This window comes from Lathamus discolor, chromosome 5, assembly GCF_037157495.1.
Source record: "Lathamus discolor isolate bLatDis1 chromosome 5, bLatDis1.hap1, whole genome shotgun sequence".
NCBI lineage: Eukaryota > Metazoa > Chordata > Aves > Psittaciformes > Psittacidae > Lathamus > Lathamus discolor.
In genome coordinates, this window is record NC_088888.1 from 57195424 (window position 1) to 57212680 (window position 17257).

Below are 17257 nucleotides of genomic sequence, written 5' to 3' on the forward strand. Positions count from 1 at the left end.
TTCTTGCTTGAATGAGTGCAGGAGATGATAAAAATGCATTTTGTTGGCCTACAGAACTACTAGGAGAAAAATTTAGGAGCAAGAATTTAAATGCCTTATACGATACTTATACATCAAAATCAATCTGCATCTTGAAATTTGCCTCAAAACAGTATGTATTAATGAAAATTTCATATAGTGCACTCGAGTGAAATACAGATGAATGAATTAAATCCTACAGGAGTTGGAAGATGAACAAACGTGATGGGCAAGAGATAAATTTGTGGGTTTAGGAAATGCAGATAATAAACACTCCTGTATTCTTTTCCATTGTTTTTTTTTATCTGCATTTTAAACACGCTGTTTTCCATATAATTGCATTTTAATCAGGTAGATTCAGCATATAAAATAATTTGCTCGTTTAATTGTACTTACATTATGTGTATTGTTAATTAAGAAAATGTCTGATTTTAATGATTGCAACACAGTGGAAGGAGCATTAATTACCTTGTTTTCTTAAGGTAGAAGATTTGAATCCTGATCATTATTCTTCAGGTCATTCTGCTGTTCAGATTTGTTCCCTCTTTCTCTGTATTAAAAAGCATCATGAATAACAGAAGCCTTCCTATATAATTCTTTAAAGTGTCATTCATTAAAAATTGAAGCAGGACTTTTTATTTAAAACTGGTTTTAAGCAAATTCAGTTTCCCCTTTAGAAAACCTGGCATTTTTTTTTAGTAGTTTCTTGCATTCTTTCCCATCTTCACTGCAAAGCCAGAAACAATTCCATACGTCTTGCTTTTCACGTATCTTTATTTTAAATATCCTGTCACAGCCCATGAGCATTGTTGTCTGATGTCACTGATGAATCTTTTTGGTCACTAACATTCTAATGATTGGCCGGTACATTTACTCTTGCAACAAGATTTGTGGTGCTGTTGGCTGGATGCATTCATGCCACATCCTGGAGCATTCAACATCATTATGTCTTTGTGTATTATGGAAGAAAGCCATATTCATGGAGTTCCTCTTCTTAGAGGAAGAAGTATGGTAAGAGAAGGGAGGTATTGAGCCTGTAACAGTATTTCTTTCTTCCTCCGAATCTGCCAGATTTGTGTTATCTTATGTTGGAGGCATGAAAGGCTATATAGTCCTCCAGTTATTTTCTACCAAATTTTTTTCAATTAAATAAGGAGAGTTGAGTTAATAATTAATCAGTGAGCTATTTTCTATTATTTTAAGTATGTTTTCTGTTTGGTAAGTGATATACATTTCTTTGGAAACAAACATCTTCGAAGTGTGCATGCTGGATGTGTAGTAGTACTTCTGTAGTAGTGATCACTGGACAGTGCATGTGTGCTCTAAATCTTTGAGCCTTGTTTAATGATCCAGAGGTGACAAGAGTCTACATTAGTAGTGATGGAGATTTGCCACAGGATTAAGTTGGCATGCTTCCATATAGAGTTAATTTTTTGTTAGTCTAGATGTTAGTGGAAGTTTGTTGGATGTATTAATTTAAAACAATTTAAAATTAATAAAATAGGAACAATAGATTCCGTCATAGGATTGTGTCACTTGTTGATGTTTTTTATTTTTTCTTCACCAAGGGTTATTAAAATGCTTCACTTGTGCAATTTAAAATCTCCTTCAATTCTGAGTCCTCTAGGCTGGCAAATGATGCTCATGAAAGGCATTTTTGTTTAGCTAGGGAAACTCTTTTATCTTAGTAATCACATTGCATGTCGTTTGTAAGTACATCGTGTAGCTGTAGGTGCTCTTTTGAAAATGATTTCATGTGGAAAACATTGTAAGGAATACACCAGTCCCTGAGTTTTCTTACTGGAAGAGAAATGATTGCCCTGAGGTAGTAGCTTCCAGTGCCCCAGGCGTCAGAGGTGTAACTCAGGGTACTCCGTATCCACAAGATCTGATGTTTTTCAGGACCACTATGAGCATTGCCTTCAGTGGAACAACTAAAAGCCTTGATTCTTTAGCAAAACCACATGCAGAGCCATGTTCTCTCTGCTCATTACTAATGCTCTTGTGCAGCCTTACAAAGGCAGCGTGCAAAGCTTTGCATGGCTGAAGCTTCCATATGCCCTATGTGTTCTAGTATTTACTAGGTAACTTCTGGCTTGCTTTCTCCCCCGCCCCCCTCCCCTGACCATTAGTTAAAGCTTAGTAAAAAAGCAAAATGGTTCTGTAGGCTGTGATGTTTGTTTTGAGGCCATCCCCCATGATGCTGACGCTGGAATTATTTAATGAAAATTTTGGTTAGGGTTTCTCTGTTGGTATAAATGTTGGTACATATGTTCATTTAGTAAAAAGGAGGTCCTGCTACTTCAGAGAGCTTCCAGTCCTTGCTTTTTCAACTTATGTTTTTAATATTGATTCCTGGAAAAGAAAGACCTTACTTTGTCCCATATACAGCATAACATTTGTGGACAGTTATTTTACACTGGCCTGGGGCAGCTGTGCCTGTACCTATAGCAGGCAGTAACTCTAAGCCAAAAGAAAACCTTATACAAAAGCCCAGTTTAGTCCTCCGTTTTGGGGTCACATCTTTATAGACAGCATAGGTGCAAGCATTTCAGGTTTGGTTAGCCATTGCACACTGCCTGGATTCATATTATTACTGAGATTACAGCAGCTGGATGAGTGCTTAGTTGCTGTCTGTTGTCAACCCACCACAGACTAGTACTGTGTTCATGAACAGTATGTTGCATCTTTCCTTGCCATCTGAGCATTTGCAGGCATCTCTGAAGTGAGGACAGAGCATCAGATTGTTACGAAAGTAAGGAAGAAGAGACTATGGGAGTATAGTGGGAACTGCTGAAAACTAGAACTGGGTTTATTGTAGTAAAGATAGTGTTTGAGAGAGGTGTGATTTGAAGTTGAGGGGGAGGGAGACAACAGAAAATGGGAGTAGAGGGAACATCATATTTTATGTTCCTTAAAGGAACTCAGAAAAAATATAGAGAAATATGATCATAAGTTATCCTCATAATGTGTGTTTTTAGCAACTTGGAGAAATTCATAGGTGGTTTAATTATACTATGTTCAGCTGAAAAAATTTAGAGGCAACGTAAAAATTAACATTTTAATTTTTATTAGCAGCTGGTATTATTTACTAGTTGTTTTATGTCCCATAGAGGACCTTCTGTTCTGCGTAATTAAAGAATTCATTATGATTCCACCTACCAAAACCCAAGCAGATACCAGTTTATGTAGGTACACAAGTACTAGTTAGAATGCCTTCTTTCAGACTAGAAAGTTCTACATTGAAGTATTAGTTGTGAAATTATAATTCAAGGGGGAGAGTCCATGCATGACTGTCCAAGAAAGTCGGGGATGACACAGAACAGGAAATGGAGAATTAGGAAACAAAATTGCTTATTAATACCATGTTTTCACAACTGTGATGCATATTTTGAGTTTTCTCAATTTCTTTAAATTTTTTTTTAAATTTAAAAGTTATTTTTTCTGTATTGCAGTTTGTTTCTGGGAATATAGTATATCTTAGTAGTAGTTTTCATGAAATTGTAGATTCAGGATTGATAGGGAGATTGAAGATTGAGAAGAGCAGTTGGGCTATACAAAGCGGCTTTGACTAGAGAGCATTATTCAGGGCTATGTCCAGTTTAGAATATCTCCAAGGTTGGTGATCCTGCAGTATATCTGGGCAACTTGTTCCACTATTACACCACTGTCACAGTGTATTACAGTGGAATTTTGTGTGTTTCAATTTGTGCCCACTGCCTCTTGTTCTTTCACTGGGTATCAGTGAGAAGCGTCTGGCTCCATCTTCAAACCCTACTGTGAGGCATTTATACACATTGACAAGCTCTCTCCTGGGCCTTCTCCAAGCTGAGCTCTCTCAGCCTCCTTCCCTGTGTCAAATGGCCCAAGCCCTTAATCATCTTTGTGGCCTTTTGCTGGACCCACTCCATCTCATGCTTTTACTGGGGAGTCCAGAACTGGACCCAGCACTCCAGGTATGAACTTACCAGTATTAACAGAGGGGGAAGGGTCACCTCCCTCGCATAATGTTCTGGCAGCACTCTTCCTTACACAGTCTAGGATGCTTTTGGCTTTCAAGGGCACATTGCTGTCTCACGTTCAACCTATTGAGCACCAGGATCCTTGTCTGAAGAGCTGCTCTCTACCTGGTCAGTCCCCCAGCCTGTTCTGTTGTGTGGGGACTGACCAGGTAGGAACACACGCATCCTTTCCAGGTACAAGACCTTGCATCAAAACCTATCTTCCAATTTTCAGAAACATTTAGATTGGAATTTTATCTTCAGCTTTAAAAAAAACCCAAATTTAAAATGCATCTCAGAAAATATATGCTTTGATTTTTATTGTATCTGTCAAAGTTTTATACTTTTTTATATGCCTACGCTCCTTATAGATGGGATATTGAGCTGAATGGTTTGATCAGTTGTTACGTTCCCAATGCAATCAAACAAAAAAGAAAAAATTCATAGCTATATGCAGACATGATCACAAATATACACAGTGTAAAATGTGAGGGTTTTTTTGGTGGGTTTTTGTTTTTTTTAAGTTTCAAACTTTAGTCTATACATTTATGGCTTTGGAAGATAAAGCAATAGAGCATTGCCTTCAACCAAATATCTGCATTTTAGTGATGACATTTTAAAATAGATTTTTCCATGTAGATGTAAATTTCATTTGAATGCTTCAGTAGAGGCTCCTAATATTAGATCTCATATATTTTGTCATTTATCCTACAACTATCCCTTCTACCTAATTTTATTTGCTTATGCTTTGTTTCTTTTTTTATTCCCCCACCTCTCCTTTCTCTGCCTTGTGTACCAGGTGAGATGTTATAAGCAATCTCAGCCATGGGTCTTTTCCCAAGGGGTTTTTAGCTGCTGGAAACAAGTTCTTTGCCATCTAAAGTCATCATACTTAACAGAAGAAATAGTCTATCTTCATAATAATTTCAGTACACTTTTTGTAGATTTTTCTTATATATATTAAAAAAAAAATACAGTGGAATTGTAATTTCTTTTTCTGTGATTTGGAAAAGTACTGATACAAATTAATGTCAGGAAATAGTTAACTAAAGCCTGAAGATGGCTGAAACTGAACAGATCAAGTTATATTTAAGAAAAGCAATAAAAAAACTGAAACCCAAACCAAAAAACCACACCAAGCCCCCATGTATTATCATCTTGACTATTGAGTCCTTGGCCACAACTGTGTGAATTTGCAGGTGTTAAATTATCCGGAGAAAGGCGTTTTTGCTATTGTCAGTAGAAGCATATTGGGAATTACATGGAAGAGAACAAGCATTGACTAACAGATTTCAAATTTCAAACTATGTATTGTCTAGTTCATATTAAGTCTTACATGAATGCAAAATATAATGCTGATCAGGCTAATTTACGTGGTGTTTTATGACTGTGATAAAACAGGAAGTAAAATTAGCACTAAGAGTGTTTAGTCATATTTTCCAGGAATGGGAAGCCTTGAATGAAATTTTTCTGCTGCTGAGTTAGAGTGAATAGATAAGTAAAAAAAAAAAAAAAAAAAAAGTAATAGGATTTGAATTGCCCTGCATCAGATTTACATGAAATATATTGAAGTACTTTCACTGTCCTGAAGTTATAAAAATTGTATGTAATCTGCTGTGTGCTCGTGATTCTTAATTTCACTTACCATTGTTTTGTGTTTCTCTCAAATAAAAACAACCCCAAAACACTAGACTTAGTTGTTTTGGGGTTTATTTACATTTTAAATCCTTTATTTCTTTTGAACTGTGTTAAATGTGATTATACAGAAATGCTTAAGGACCTGTTTTCCGAAGGAAAGATGTATTTCTATCTCACTCTTCCCCCTTAGAAAAACTGATTCTGAGTATCCTTATCAGCCTATTATTGCATAATTTCCTCTTCTTTCACATGGAATGCGTTATTAAGTCTGTGTTATTCCGTGATTTAAGCTCAAAACCAGATTGGGCTGACCAGTGAATATTTTTTCCCGGTTGATCAGTGCATACAAAAAATCTGTTCGCTGTTTGCGAAGGCGGTGCCTGTTTAGTGGCTAAAAAGGATATAAAAGAGTTTTCCTGACCCAGTTCTGTCTGGGTATTTTTTAATGTTTCGTATCTCTCAAGTTTTTTGTTTCGCTCTTTTTCCATTCTGAGATCTCTTAAACATGTTTGCTTCTGTCTTACTCCGCATTACTAGATTCCTGACTTATGTGCTGTCATTTCGTGTGTCCTTCTGCAGGTTGTTAAATGTGCTGTGCTGTGAGCTCAATACCCTTTTGCTCTTGGAGAGTCAATATAAAGTGTCACAAGTTTTACTAACAGCTCAGGAGGAAAATGTCATAGAAACTTCAGAAGGACCAGGGTAAGAAGTGACTGATGGAAATGTTATTTTTAATTATAAACCTTTCCTCCTGAGAACAAATACATGAATACTTTAGTGGCTTTAAACGTACAAGTGGTCTCACTGAAGCTGACTTATAATAATGAAAGTTTACTTACATGCAAGTTTGTCATCAGTCTTAAATTACGGCAAGATACAGTAGTCTTGGTTTTAATCCCACGTCCATGTTAAAAGTGTAAGGGATAAAAAAGCAAACGTTTTTCTCATTTTTATTTGTGTTTATCTTATTTCTTAAACAAAAAAGTACAAAATTTATGGATGTAAATATGCCTATTAATAGTATCCCTTTATGTTTTGTATATAATATAAATTAGTGTATTGTTTTAATGTTTATAAATTAAAAGGCACCATCAGTACTTTTTTTTGTTTATTTTGTTTTTTATTTACGTATAACTTAGTCAACTCTCCAACTTTTGTGACTTTTCATTGCTGACTTCTAAATAAAATTGCACATTGTATCCTTTCAAAAGGGAAACTCTGTTTTTGGGACAGAAATGGGTAGTCATTTAGTCATAGTCATGTTGTCCTTTCTCTCAGTGTGCTGAGTTTAAGAATCTTCCTCTTACTGTTTGCTACATGGGACCAGTACAGTTTAAACCAAACAGTATGGGTGAGATCTCAGCAAATACAGATGACTGTTATTTACCATTTGAGGATGAAGCTTATTATTTCCTTACTACGTAAGAAATTGTAAGAAACTTGATGTATAAAAGCTGATTTTTGTTCCATTTAAAAAGTTATGTAGCTTGGGCCGCAGAGTGACTTCAGATAACAAGTTGGCGGCGTGTCAAGTTATCAGTAACTCTGCTTATTTGTGACAGCAGACATTTGCTGGTAGGCCAAATAAGGAGCAAATTTTATTGCCATTAGCTGTGCCCTAATTACTGAGCATCTGGGCATAATAAAGCTTGTAAAGTTTTCTACTCTTTTGCATACAGTAATTGCTCAGATGTTTCCAATCAGCAGTCAGTACAAAGTTCCAATAATGCTTGCATACATCTCAGAATACTTTATGTTTTTGTTTGCTTCTTTATGCATTTGTTTTCCAGATTTACGTTTAACTCCAGCATGTGTCTCAAGGTATTCTTGCTTATTGAAGTTTTCCAAATTAAACTGTTGGTAAATTAAAGTTGTTCTGATTTTTTGAGGTTATGGGGTTTTGTTTTTTTTTTTCCCCAGAGATTTTATAGTCGATGGTCTATCAGTGGAAAGAAATCATGTTCTTGTAAGGATAAATCTGATTGGAGGACCACAGGAAAGGATTTTGCCTTCGAGAGTACTAGATAAGGTTAGCAACTAAAGTTTTAAGAGTTTCTCTTACCATAACTCCTGCCTTCATTAATTGAGCACTTTTGCTGATAATCAACATGTTAAACATGATTTACGAAATACCAGTCCATCTTTAGCTTTAGAAAGTGCTAAAATTTTTAAGAAGTGATGCACTGAAAAAAAACCACTTTATTTCCACTATGTGGTGGAACGTGCATATGTGAAGGACATACTGTGTTCAGATGTAATATTTATATTGCTTTATGTCAATGTTACTTTTGCTACTATAAAAGTCAATGCAACTCATCTTTTACTTACTTTCATATTTGAGTTTGTTCTATCTTCCTTTTATTTGATATTTTTTCCATGTTTGGGTTTCATCTGCAGCATCTAATACCTGGAGCTTTTCATCAATGTTCTAACAATACAGTTTTTGTAAGCAGCTCCTTTAAATGTTCAGCTTCTCACTGGCTGTCAGTCTTATAAAGATGAAATGCAAATTACTGTGCTGTCAGCACAGCGAAGACAGATCAATGTATAAAATTGGAAATACAGTTTTGTGGAGTGTTTTTTTGTGTGTTTATTTATTTCGTGATATATACAAAAAAAAAAAAAAAAGCCCTGGCTCAAATGCTTTTTAGATTTTTATATCCTTTAACTTTTTTCCTGTTACTTACAGAAAATCTAATTGCAAATTACTGTATCAAGCATAATTTTGGTGCATAGACAGTAATTCTGGGAACTTTACCTGTGTGTGTTAATCAAACAAATGCTATTAATTCTTCTCCTAAATTAATTTCTTTCTGGTCTTGTTTCTAGGGCAGTAATTCATATCCTTGGCCAATGTTTTCATCGCTCCCTTTGCCAAAGTGCTATCTTGCTGAAGTCCCCAAGAAAGGTGAATTCAGACAAGGTACGTATGAAGCATGCAAACAGTGCAGATGTCAAACAAGCATCTGGGTTGATTTTGTATCTATTTTTTTACCCTTCCTCCACACCTCCCTCCATCCCCCAAATTATAATCTCATAAGTATTTAAGGATTTTTGTTATTGTTCACTACATTTGTAGCTAAATAAATTGGTTTGGATTTGCTTGTCTGGCTTTGTCCAACTGTCAATCTGCAAAGCTCTGTTTAGTAATCTAATTCGTATGCAGACTTCAAGATTAACCTTTTGGCTCGCTTTAGGTGAGTGACTCAGGAGATACATTTATATCATCTCTCCAGGAACTGAAGCAAGACAGTATGGTTAAGCTACAGTTATTTTGTACACTATTTTCATGATTCAGATCCCTATGTTTACAAAGCTTGGTGGTGTGTGAAATAGACAGTGTTTAGGATAGTTGGTTTCCATATTGAACATCAATTTGGAATGTGAGCAGACTGGAGAATCCTTTCAAGAACTACCTAGGCAAAGCAGTTTAATTCATACAGAGAAACCATTTTAAGGTTTTAATTTGCATAGAAAATGCAAAAGAACCTGATGAATGGTTTATAGGAAATAAATAATTTGTTGTATTTGTTCATGTTTACTGTATCCTTGAGATGTACTTATTAGAAATTATTTGTGAATTTCCTTAGCAGATGCAGATTTTCAGAAATGACAGAAACTCTACATTAACTCTGTAATATAAAATAGTCTGTTTATGAATGTCTAGGAAAAAAACCCTAAAAAACCCAAAAGGTGATTCCCTTGTCTAATAAGGAAAGGCCATGTAGTTATAAAAGGGATTTTTTTCTGTATCTTAACATTAGTAATACCATTCCAAGCTTCCCAAGGCAATTTTCATAGGACAGCAACAAAATCACTGTAAAATGAGTGCCCAGTTGTTTTAAATACGTCTTTAAGGAGGCAGGTAATACTGCTCTTAGATTGGAAACAAGCATATTTTAATGTATCCTACATTCTCTCTGCTCTCTTGTTCACAGTAATTCTGTTGCTCATCATTAACCAGTGGGATAAGGGAATAGATATTATAGTTGTCACTTTTGTAGGTGACAGCCACCTAGAAAAGCTTGGGTAAAACTTTCTGACTAACAGTAAATTGGCTAAAATGAAGTTTCAAAGTTTGCAAATGTTTGATGAAGTGTTGAAATGTTTTAATTTTAAATAGTATTTTTGATATTAAAGGTAATGAAGTAAAAGACTAAAAATGAACAGAACATTTGTTTTCATAGTCAAAGTATTTTGTGTTTTCTGTTTGAAAAAAGAAGGGAAAACAAGACATTGAAAATGCTCTATTTTAGTTCTCATTAAAAGAAAAAAAATAATAAATGAATTCTTCCAGCAAACTGAGTATCTGATTTGCCAGACTGAAGCTTTCAGGATGTAAGTTATATTGAAAGAAAGTATCAGAATAAATAGATCAAAAATGAGAATAATGTAATTCATAAATTGATATTTCCAGTGTTTAGTAAAAAAAAGAAATCAAGTACATGAGGAGAAGATTGGGAATATCTGAACTGTATTCTTCAGCACTATGGTATGGTAGTGATAGGAGAGCTTAAAACTATGGTTGTGAGAAAGATCTCTGAGTTATATTTATAGAAGACAGAAGATGATTATCAGCTGAAGGTGGTGAGTCCTTGGGTGGAGTATCTCTAGCAAGGGCACTTGCAGTCTAAGGAAAATAGGTAGATTTGAGGGATTCTGGAGCACAGCTACATATCACAACTTTGAAATGTGACATGCTAATATAGATTGAAATAATTGGAACTGGCTGATGCTGAAAAAACAGAGGTCATGCAAGTGTCTTAGTATTTTAAAAGCAGTTACAAGGAAAGCAGGTTGATGGTTTTCTATGTCCATGTGCAGAAAAAGGAATAGTTTTCTTACTTGGCAATGAAGATTTGTTATAAATTAATAAAAAATTCTAATTGGATACATTTGGAAATAGTGAAATCATTATTGGAGGTTTTAAGACTACCTCATTGATGTTGTGAATATTCAGAGTTCGTGTCGTGTGTTACACAGCTTGCTCGAAGGTTTTAAAATTTGTTTAGACAAATACTTGTTAAACTTTAATTCTGCTTCAGTGCAAGGAGATGGACAGGATTCACAGAGAATTTTTCTGAATGGCAAAAATTCTGCAGTCATGCAAACACTTGTACATTGTATGGCTGGAAATGCATGACTGCTTTGTTACAACTGTCACCAAGAATTGAAGGCTAGCACAATGTTTCTGCAATTCCCTGAAGCTGTGTTCAGATTTCATGCTGAAGTGTTTCATTATGTAACCTGTGTGGTATTATTCCTGTCCTCTTCTTGGGGTGTTTCTATTACTTAGATTATTAAGACTACTAGATCCTTAGTACAGGTAAAGAATGTACAGTTTCTTTAGCTGAAAAGGCTGTAATTGTAGGTTTTATTCTGTCTGTTCTGCTTTCTTAGCTACCCCCTCTCCTACTGCCTAGGTGACACTGACACCTAAGAGAAGCTTACCTTCTCTTTCTTGTTTGAAAATTGGTCCTGTGTCCATCACATATTTTTTTTTTTCTGTTTTGTTTTGGTTGGTTGGTTTTCAGTTTTGGTAGGTTTTTTTTGTTTGTTTGTTTGTTTGTTTTTTTTTTTTTTAAATCAGATCTCTTTCAGCCATGGGTGGGTTTTTTTGGTGTTTTTTTTTCTCTTTCCTTTTATATCTGCCTGAAACTAGCTGTCTATCTTTTTTTTTTTTTTTTTAACTTAAAGAGCCAGCTATAGTGGCTTTCCTGTTATCTCTTAGAATTTCACTTAAATGGCTTCATCATCTGCATTTATTTGACTCGACCTCTTTTTTATATTTGTCTCTGTATTCATGTATGAGCCTGTTGTCCTCCACTTTTTAAGAAATGTTGATGAGAAGTGAGTGGACATGTCCATCAGAAATGTACCTGAGCTTTCTAAAATACATATCCTTATATGGATCTGTTTTCATGTAATAGTCAAGTATAATGTAGTCATGTTATTCGTTATCTCAAGTTTAGGTTCTGAATAAGATACACATGGATTTGCAGGTCTTCGTATCTTAGTCACAGAAAAACATTTTTATCGCAACATCCAATCAGATGAGAAAGGGCTTGGGGCATTTCTGATGTTTATGAAAATAACTATGAAGACACTGTATGAAACAGGCTAAGTTGGAGCTGTTCAGCCTGGAGAAGAGAAGGCTGTGTGGAGACCTCAGAGGAGGATGCAGGTGAAACTAGGTGATTCTAAGGTCCTTTCTAACACTGACCATGCTATGATTCTATGGATTTTCCTAAGTCTTACCCTCTTTAGATACAAAAGTTCAGTGAAGAATTATTTGAAGAATTGTAAAGCAGGATCTTCTAAGGAATGAGATCAGTCTAAACCTGCAGAAAATTATGGTTGTGGTGGTTAAGATTTCATATATGCAGGTAATTCTAGGTTATTTGTAGTGCAGTTCCGTAGCTTAAAAAACTGGTAAATGTAGTTATTTGTGACAAGGCTATACAGAGCAACCAGTACTAGCACAAAAGAAGGGATGGGATTGCAAGATACGACCACGTGAGGAAGAAAGCAGGACTGTAGCAGCTTAATTAATTAAATTGACAATAAAATTCTCTTCAGTCACACTCTTAGGGTTGAGCATATTTAAAAGAAAACTATCATCAGAAGAGGAAGGTCTTCCTCATTTCCTTCCTTGCTGTTTTGTTTTTTAATCTCTCTTCCCACCCATTCTCTCTCCTTCTGTCTTTCACCTTCCTCTGCAGTTATGGTATTTCTTCTAGAAGAAAGAAATTCAAGTAATTAATGTAGCATAACTAGTGAACCCATTTAATAATGTACTTGAGAAGAAAGAAGAGCAGGACTTCTCACTTTTGGCATTAGCATGTGTTTAGAACACCTCTAGTGATTGTGTGAAAGCCCTCCCACTCAGTAACCAGCAATATGCATAACCCAGGACTGTATGGTAGTTGGAGTTCAACTGCATGGTAATACTGTTGGTCAAGTTATAGTTGCCTGGTAACTTGTGAAAGTGAGTTAACATTTATTTGATATTATGAGGTTTTTTGAACTTCTTTTCATTAAAAAAAAAAACAAACAAACATATTTTCCTTTTTTTGTACTGTGATGACCTATTGGTGGAAGCGATAGTCTATGTTGAATGACAAGTTGTTAAGAGAAGCAAGTGGTTTAGTTGGATGAAATAAGATGCTGTAAGTTGCCACTGTATGATACCAGTTACAGTATGTAATGGATGTATTAAATACAGGGTTATGCTCTTGGTTGCGTGGCTTTTAAGCTTGTTTCTCTGTCATTTGAATTTGAACATTCCTGTGTACTCTTTGAGGCTCTTAAGTCCTGTATCCTTCCTTGACAGGAAAGGGGAGGTTGGAAATCTACTGGTTTATATGAAGACAGGTTCTTTTCAGTAAGTCGCCTGTCACTGTTCTAATGGCAGAACACATGCCTGCATTAGTTGTATTTGGTACATACTTGAAGTTGCTTAAGTTCCTTTATTAAATACTATCTGCCGAAAGGAACCTTAAGGCAGATACAGTGGTCAATGTTCTTTAGCAAAATTTCAGAAAATAGTGTAATACTGTAATCTTTATTTCCTTATCCTATTGTTGGAGCATAAATCAGCATTTTAAAAGGTTACATGTTTAAAAAGTACAATTTTGAATGCATTGATGCTGTTAGATACTAGCATGTGTGCATTTCAGCAGTCACAAAATAAAGGTTTACTTTTGGAAAACCTGCAGGAGAGGAAGCATATTAGAGAGAAAAGCAGTGAAAAGAAAAATAGGACTTGGATCAAGAAGTCAGAAGGAGGCAGCAGAGATGGAAGGGCCGTAATCTTGAAATCCTGCTTTCTTGAGATTTTTGAGAGATTTCTTTTTTTTTTTTTTATTTTTTTTTTGGTAGTATTTCCTTCACAGGAATCAGGTCACCCTGGTCTCTGTTTGGTAAATTGACTGATTAAATCTCAGCTTGTTAGTCTCTAATCCTTGTCTGCCAAACTAAATTACTGCAGTACTTCACGAAGTAAAATAACTGTTTTGCAGTTCTAAGATTTTCTTCAATCTTCACCTTTATAAAAATAGCAGTAAAGGGCAGAAAAGTAGAAATCCTACTGATAATACTATAAAACTAAACCCTTCTTCACATTAAATTTTCATATTCACGTAATCTAAGCATATGTACATTTTATTTAGAAAGATATTAACTGAGGATTTAGTTATTTGTGGATAAAGGAATTCCAGGTTAATTAAATTGGAATAATTATTAATGATAATAAGTTACTATAATAAGCTTATTTTGAAATACTGTGTATTGTATAATAAGCCGCAATGACAGGACACAATTTACTGATAACAAATAATTTAGGTTTTAGGTCAGCTTAAAATAAATTATATGCAATATTGAAATTCTATGGAAAATATACGAATCATCTTAAAATATTTAGGTTATTTGAAGATAATTTGAAAATAGCATTTTGCTTATGGAAACCTTTAAGTTTTAAAGGAAAAATGAAAACTGAAATACTAAGTAAAAGTAACAGCAAGTATTCACAAGATTCTAAATAGCCATAGACTGGCTGAAACAATTGTAGAATCTTTAATCAGAAGTCACCTTTCATGACAGGATTCATTTCTATAGTGTCAAAAATGTAGAAAAAGAATAAAGGAGAGCTTGCAAGTTATGAAGAACCTTTATCACCCAAGTAAATATTCAGTAGTGGTATAGGCTATGATCTTTTCATAATGATGGGAACTGCATGGTCCCACAGCAAAGAGATTGCTCATAGCTGGAGTGAGTGTATGTGCATTTCCCTTGTTACAGATGCCACCTTTATTTTTCCCGTCAAGTTGATCAGAAAATATTTCATAGTAGCATCAAGTAGTCTGGGAATGGAGCTGCCTAAGGCAAGGCAGCTTAACTGATTGTTTCCATTTTGTAGGAGTCAGTATTTTCTGTTAGAAAACTTGAGTTTGATCAGTTTTATCTTATGTAAAATTACTTTATGAAAGGACTTGTCATTTGAACTTGAAATTTGTTCTGCCTTCAGAGAAAAAGAATTTGAATGGTCAGCCCTTCCTGATATATTTGCATTTTTAAACAAATGTTGTATATGGAAAAAAATTATTTCCTCTTTGATTTGCCAAAGCCTCTGTATGCATTATTTTATTCATTACTTTGCATTTATTATTCAGTGTCCTGTGTTATCAGGTATCATGATAGCTTGCTGATATTTGTTGTTCACTGTGAATTCCAAGGTACACATTTTGGTTGCAGAAGATGTTTGATTTAAAGAAAAAAGTTCTCAAGGCTTTGAGTAGTTGAAAGCCAAATTAACATTTTCATGTATGATTGCACATGCTGGTTTTACATTTGTTGCTATGGTTCTTCTGTTTTCAAATCTGTTTAGGACTCAGGTAGTTGTGAAATGTACTGCCTCAGCCTGTGATATTTTACTGTAGAAAATTGGTAGAGTACATGCAATTTCCTCTAACATAGTGGAAAATAGAAGGGAGGCTGGGGGAAGAGAAACACTTTTAGGCAGAAGAGAACATACTTGCTATCCTTTTTTCATTGCATCAATGGCAGTTTTCATTTTGAAGACATGTCTCTATTGTAAGCAAGAATGTGTCTTTAGTAACAAGGTAAGAGTAACAGTAAGGAGCAATCTCTGAAATTCTTTCTTTGCACTCAAAAGGAGTCTTTCATAAAGATCTTTTTGTAAACTTTTCTGCAAAATTGTTTTATAAGCAATCTGAGCATATAATAAAAAATGTTATTTGGTGTGTTTGTGCCTCATATGTAACAATTGCACCAAAAGACTGTGTTTTAATAGTGCTCAGGTAAAAAGTCGAGCATTCAGAAGTTAGAAAGTGCCTGAATTACATTGCTGCAGGCTCTGACAACACCAACAATGAGCCTGAGGTCTAGGGCTGAACCATGCTGGGTGCACCTAGGTTTTTCAGAATTTGAAATTCTAATTTTCTCTAAATATTAATGCAAAACATGCAAGGTAACATTTCAGTGACAGCAGAAGTATATTTTTAATGTAACCTTTTGTCACAATTTTAAGTCTTCGTGCTAAAGTTGGGAAACACTGGAGATAATTTGCAAAGCTTTTGAAAGAATTCTTCCACCATGGGCATCCCAATGTATTTTGCAGAATTTACTCAGTAGGTATACCTAGGAACCTGAAGACATACATATATGTGCCATAATATCTGTCCAAAGTAGAAGCCTGTGAGGGGAACCTGATCACAAAAAGAAGCAAAAATTTTCAGTGAAACACTGTTATGTAGCAGTCTTATCATGCTTCATTTCATGCCCTACAAAATAATACTGCAGCCTGTCCGTTTTATTATTCAACCAGTGTTATTTGGTAGAGGATCTTTACCTCTCTTCTGTTTTTGATTTTCAGAGTGGTGAAATTACATGGAACTGGCTTTCCAATTCTTATCATTTGAGGACAGAAGAGTAACAACTTTAGAGGAGTTATAAAATATGCCTCAGTAATGTCTTAAATGTTTAAAACCCATCACTAAGTAGAATGAATATTTCTGGTTTTTTTTTTATAAAGCAGAATTTCATCAGGTTTAGCACTGCTTCTCCAGTTTAATTGTCAGATAAGAGATATTTATTTAGTCTCTTCTTCCTAAGGTGTGAGGTCTGCCAAAAATACCAGGCAGTGACAGGGCTCTAAGCTTACATCTGACTTTCCTGTTCTTTGTTAAAATGGTTTCTAGTTTCTGAATGCATCTACTAATTTCTATCTACTCATTTCTATGGTACTCTGTAACTACTAGCTTCTTATTGCTTATATAGTAAGTTTAAAAGAAACAAAAAGGAAAAAAAAAGAAAAAAGCCTTGATTATCATTACAGAATAACACTATTTTTTTTTTATTTATTTTATTTCTTCCAGATAAAGATCTTGACAAGCTGTTATCACTCTTAAGAAGTCCAGAGAAGCAGAGTGGGTGGACAGAAATTTGCAGAAAACAGTTCTACAAAGTCATGAAAGCCAGACCAGATATCATCAGTGGAACAAGTGAGTATGACTTAATGAGCTTAACAGAGAAAGCAAACAGAAGGCAACTAGTAAACAACCGTTCTTTAAAGGTTCATAGAAGATTACATTACCTATACATGTAGTCAATAATTTTGTGTCACAAAAACCATTTCAATGGGATTTTCCTGAGAAAACAAAGTTTATGCCTCATGTCCGATTTTTTTCTCTTTGTAGCCATCATCCTTTTGTGTTGGCTGGTTTTACTGAAATTTGACATAGAAAGAAGACGCATTAAGATGAATGACTTTAAGATGGGTTGCGAAATTATATTAATAGGCAGTCCAGTAAAACTGTTCAGAATTAGGCCATACTAAACATCAAAGAACCTACTCATTCAGGTTTTTCTTCATTTTCATATGTATTTTCTAGTGGAGAGTACACTCAGCAGGAGCATTGGGATAGATCAGCTAAAACATCATAGCAGGCAAAACAAAACCAGTGATCAGCCATATGACTTAGATCATCAGGAAACAGACTTAATAATTTAATTGCCATGTCATATAAACCTGTGTAGCAATAAAGAAGCTGGGAGTTTTCCGGAAGTTGTACCTCAGAAGG

The 17257-nt window shown here is 34.9% G+C and overlaps 1 protein-coding gene across 4 annotated transcripts in view; it reads left to right on the forward strand.

The window, feature by feature from the left end:
- TBC1D32 (TBC1 domain family member 32) overlaps window positions 1–17257 on the forward strand; it is an 84167-nt gene that overhangs the window by 37567 nt on the left and 29343 nt on the right. For all 4 annotated transcript variants that reach the window (XM_065680980.1, XM_065680983.1, XM_065680982.1 and 1 more), the window contains exons 24-27: window positions 6237–6359; window positions 7578–7686; window positions 8487–8580; window positions 16553–16678. In XM_065680980.1, coding sequence (XP_065537052.1) covers window positions 6237–6359; window positions 7578–7686; window positions 8487–8580; window positions 16553–16678 — 452 coding nt within the window. The remainder of the gene's footprint in view (window positions 1–6236; window positions 6360–7577; window positions 7687–8486; window positions 8581–16552; window positions 16679–17257) is intronic.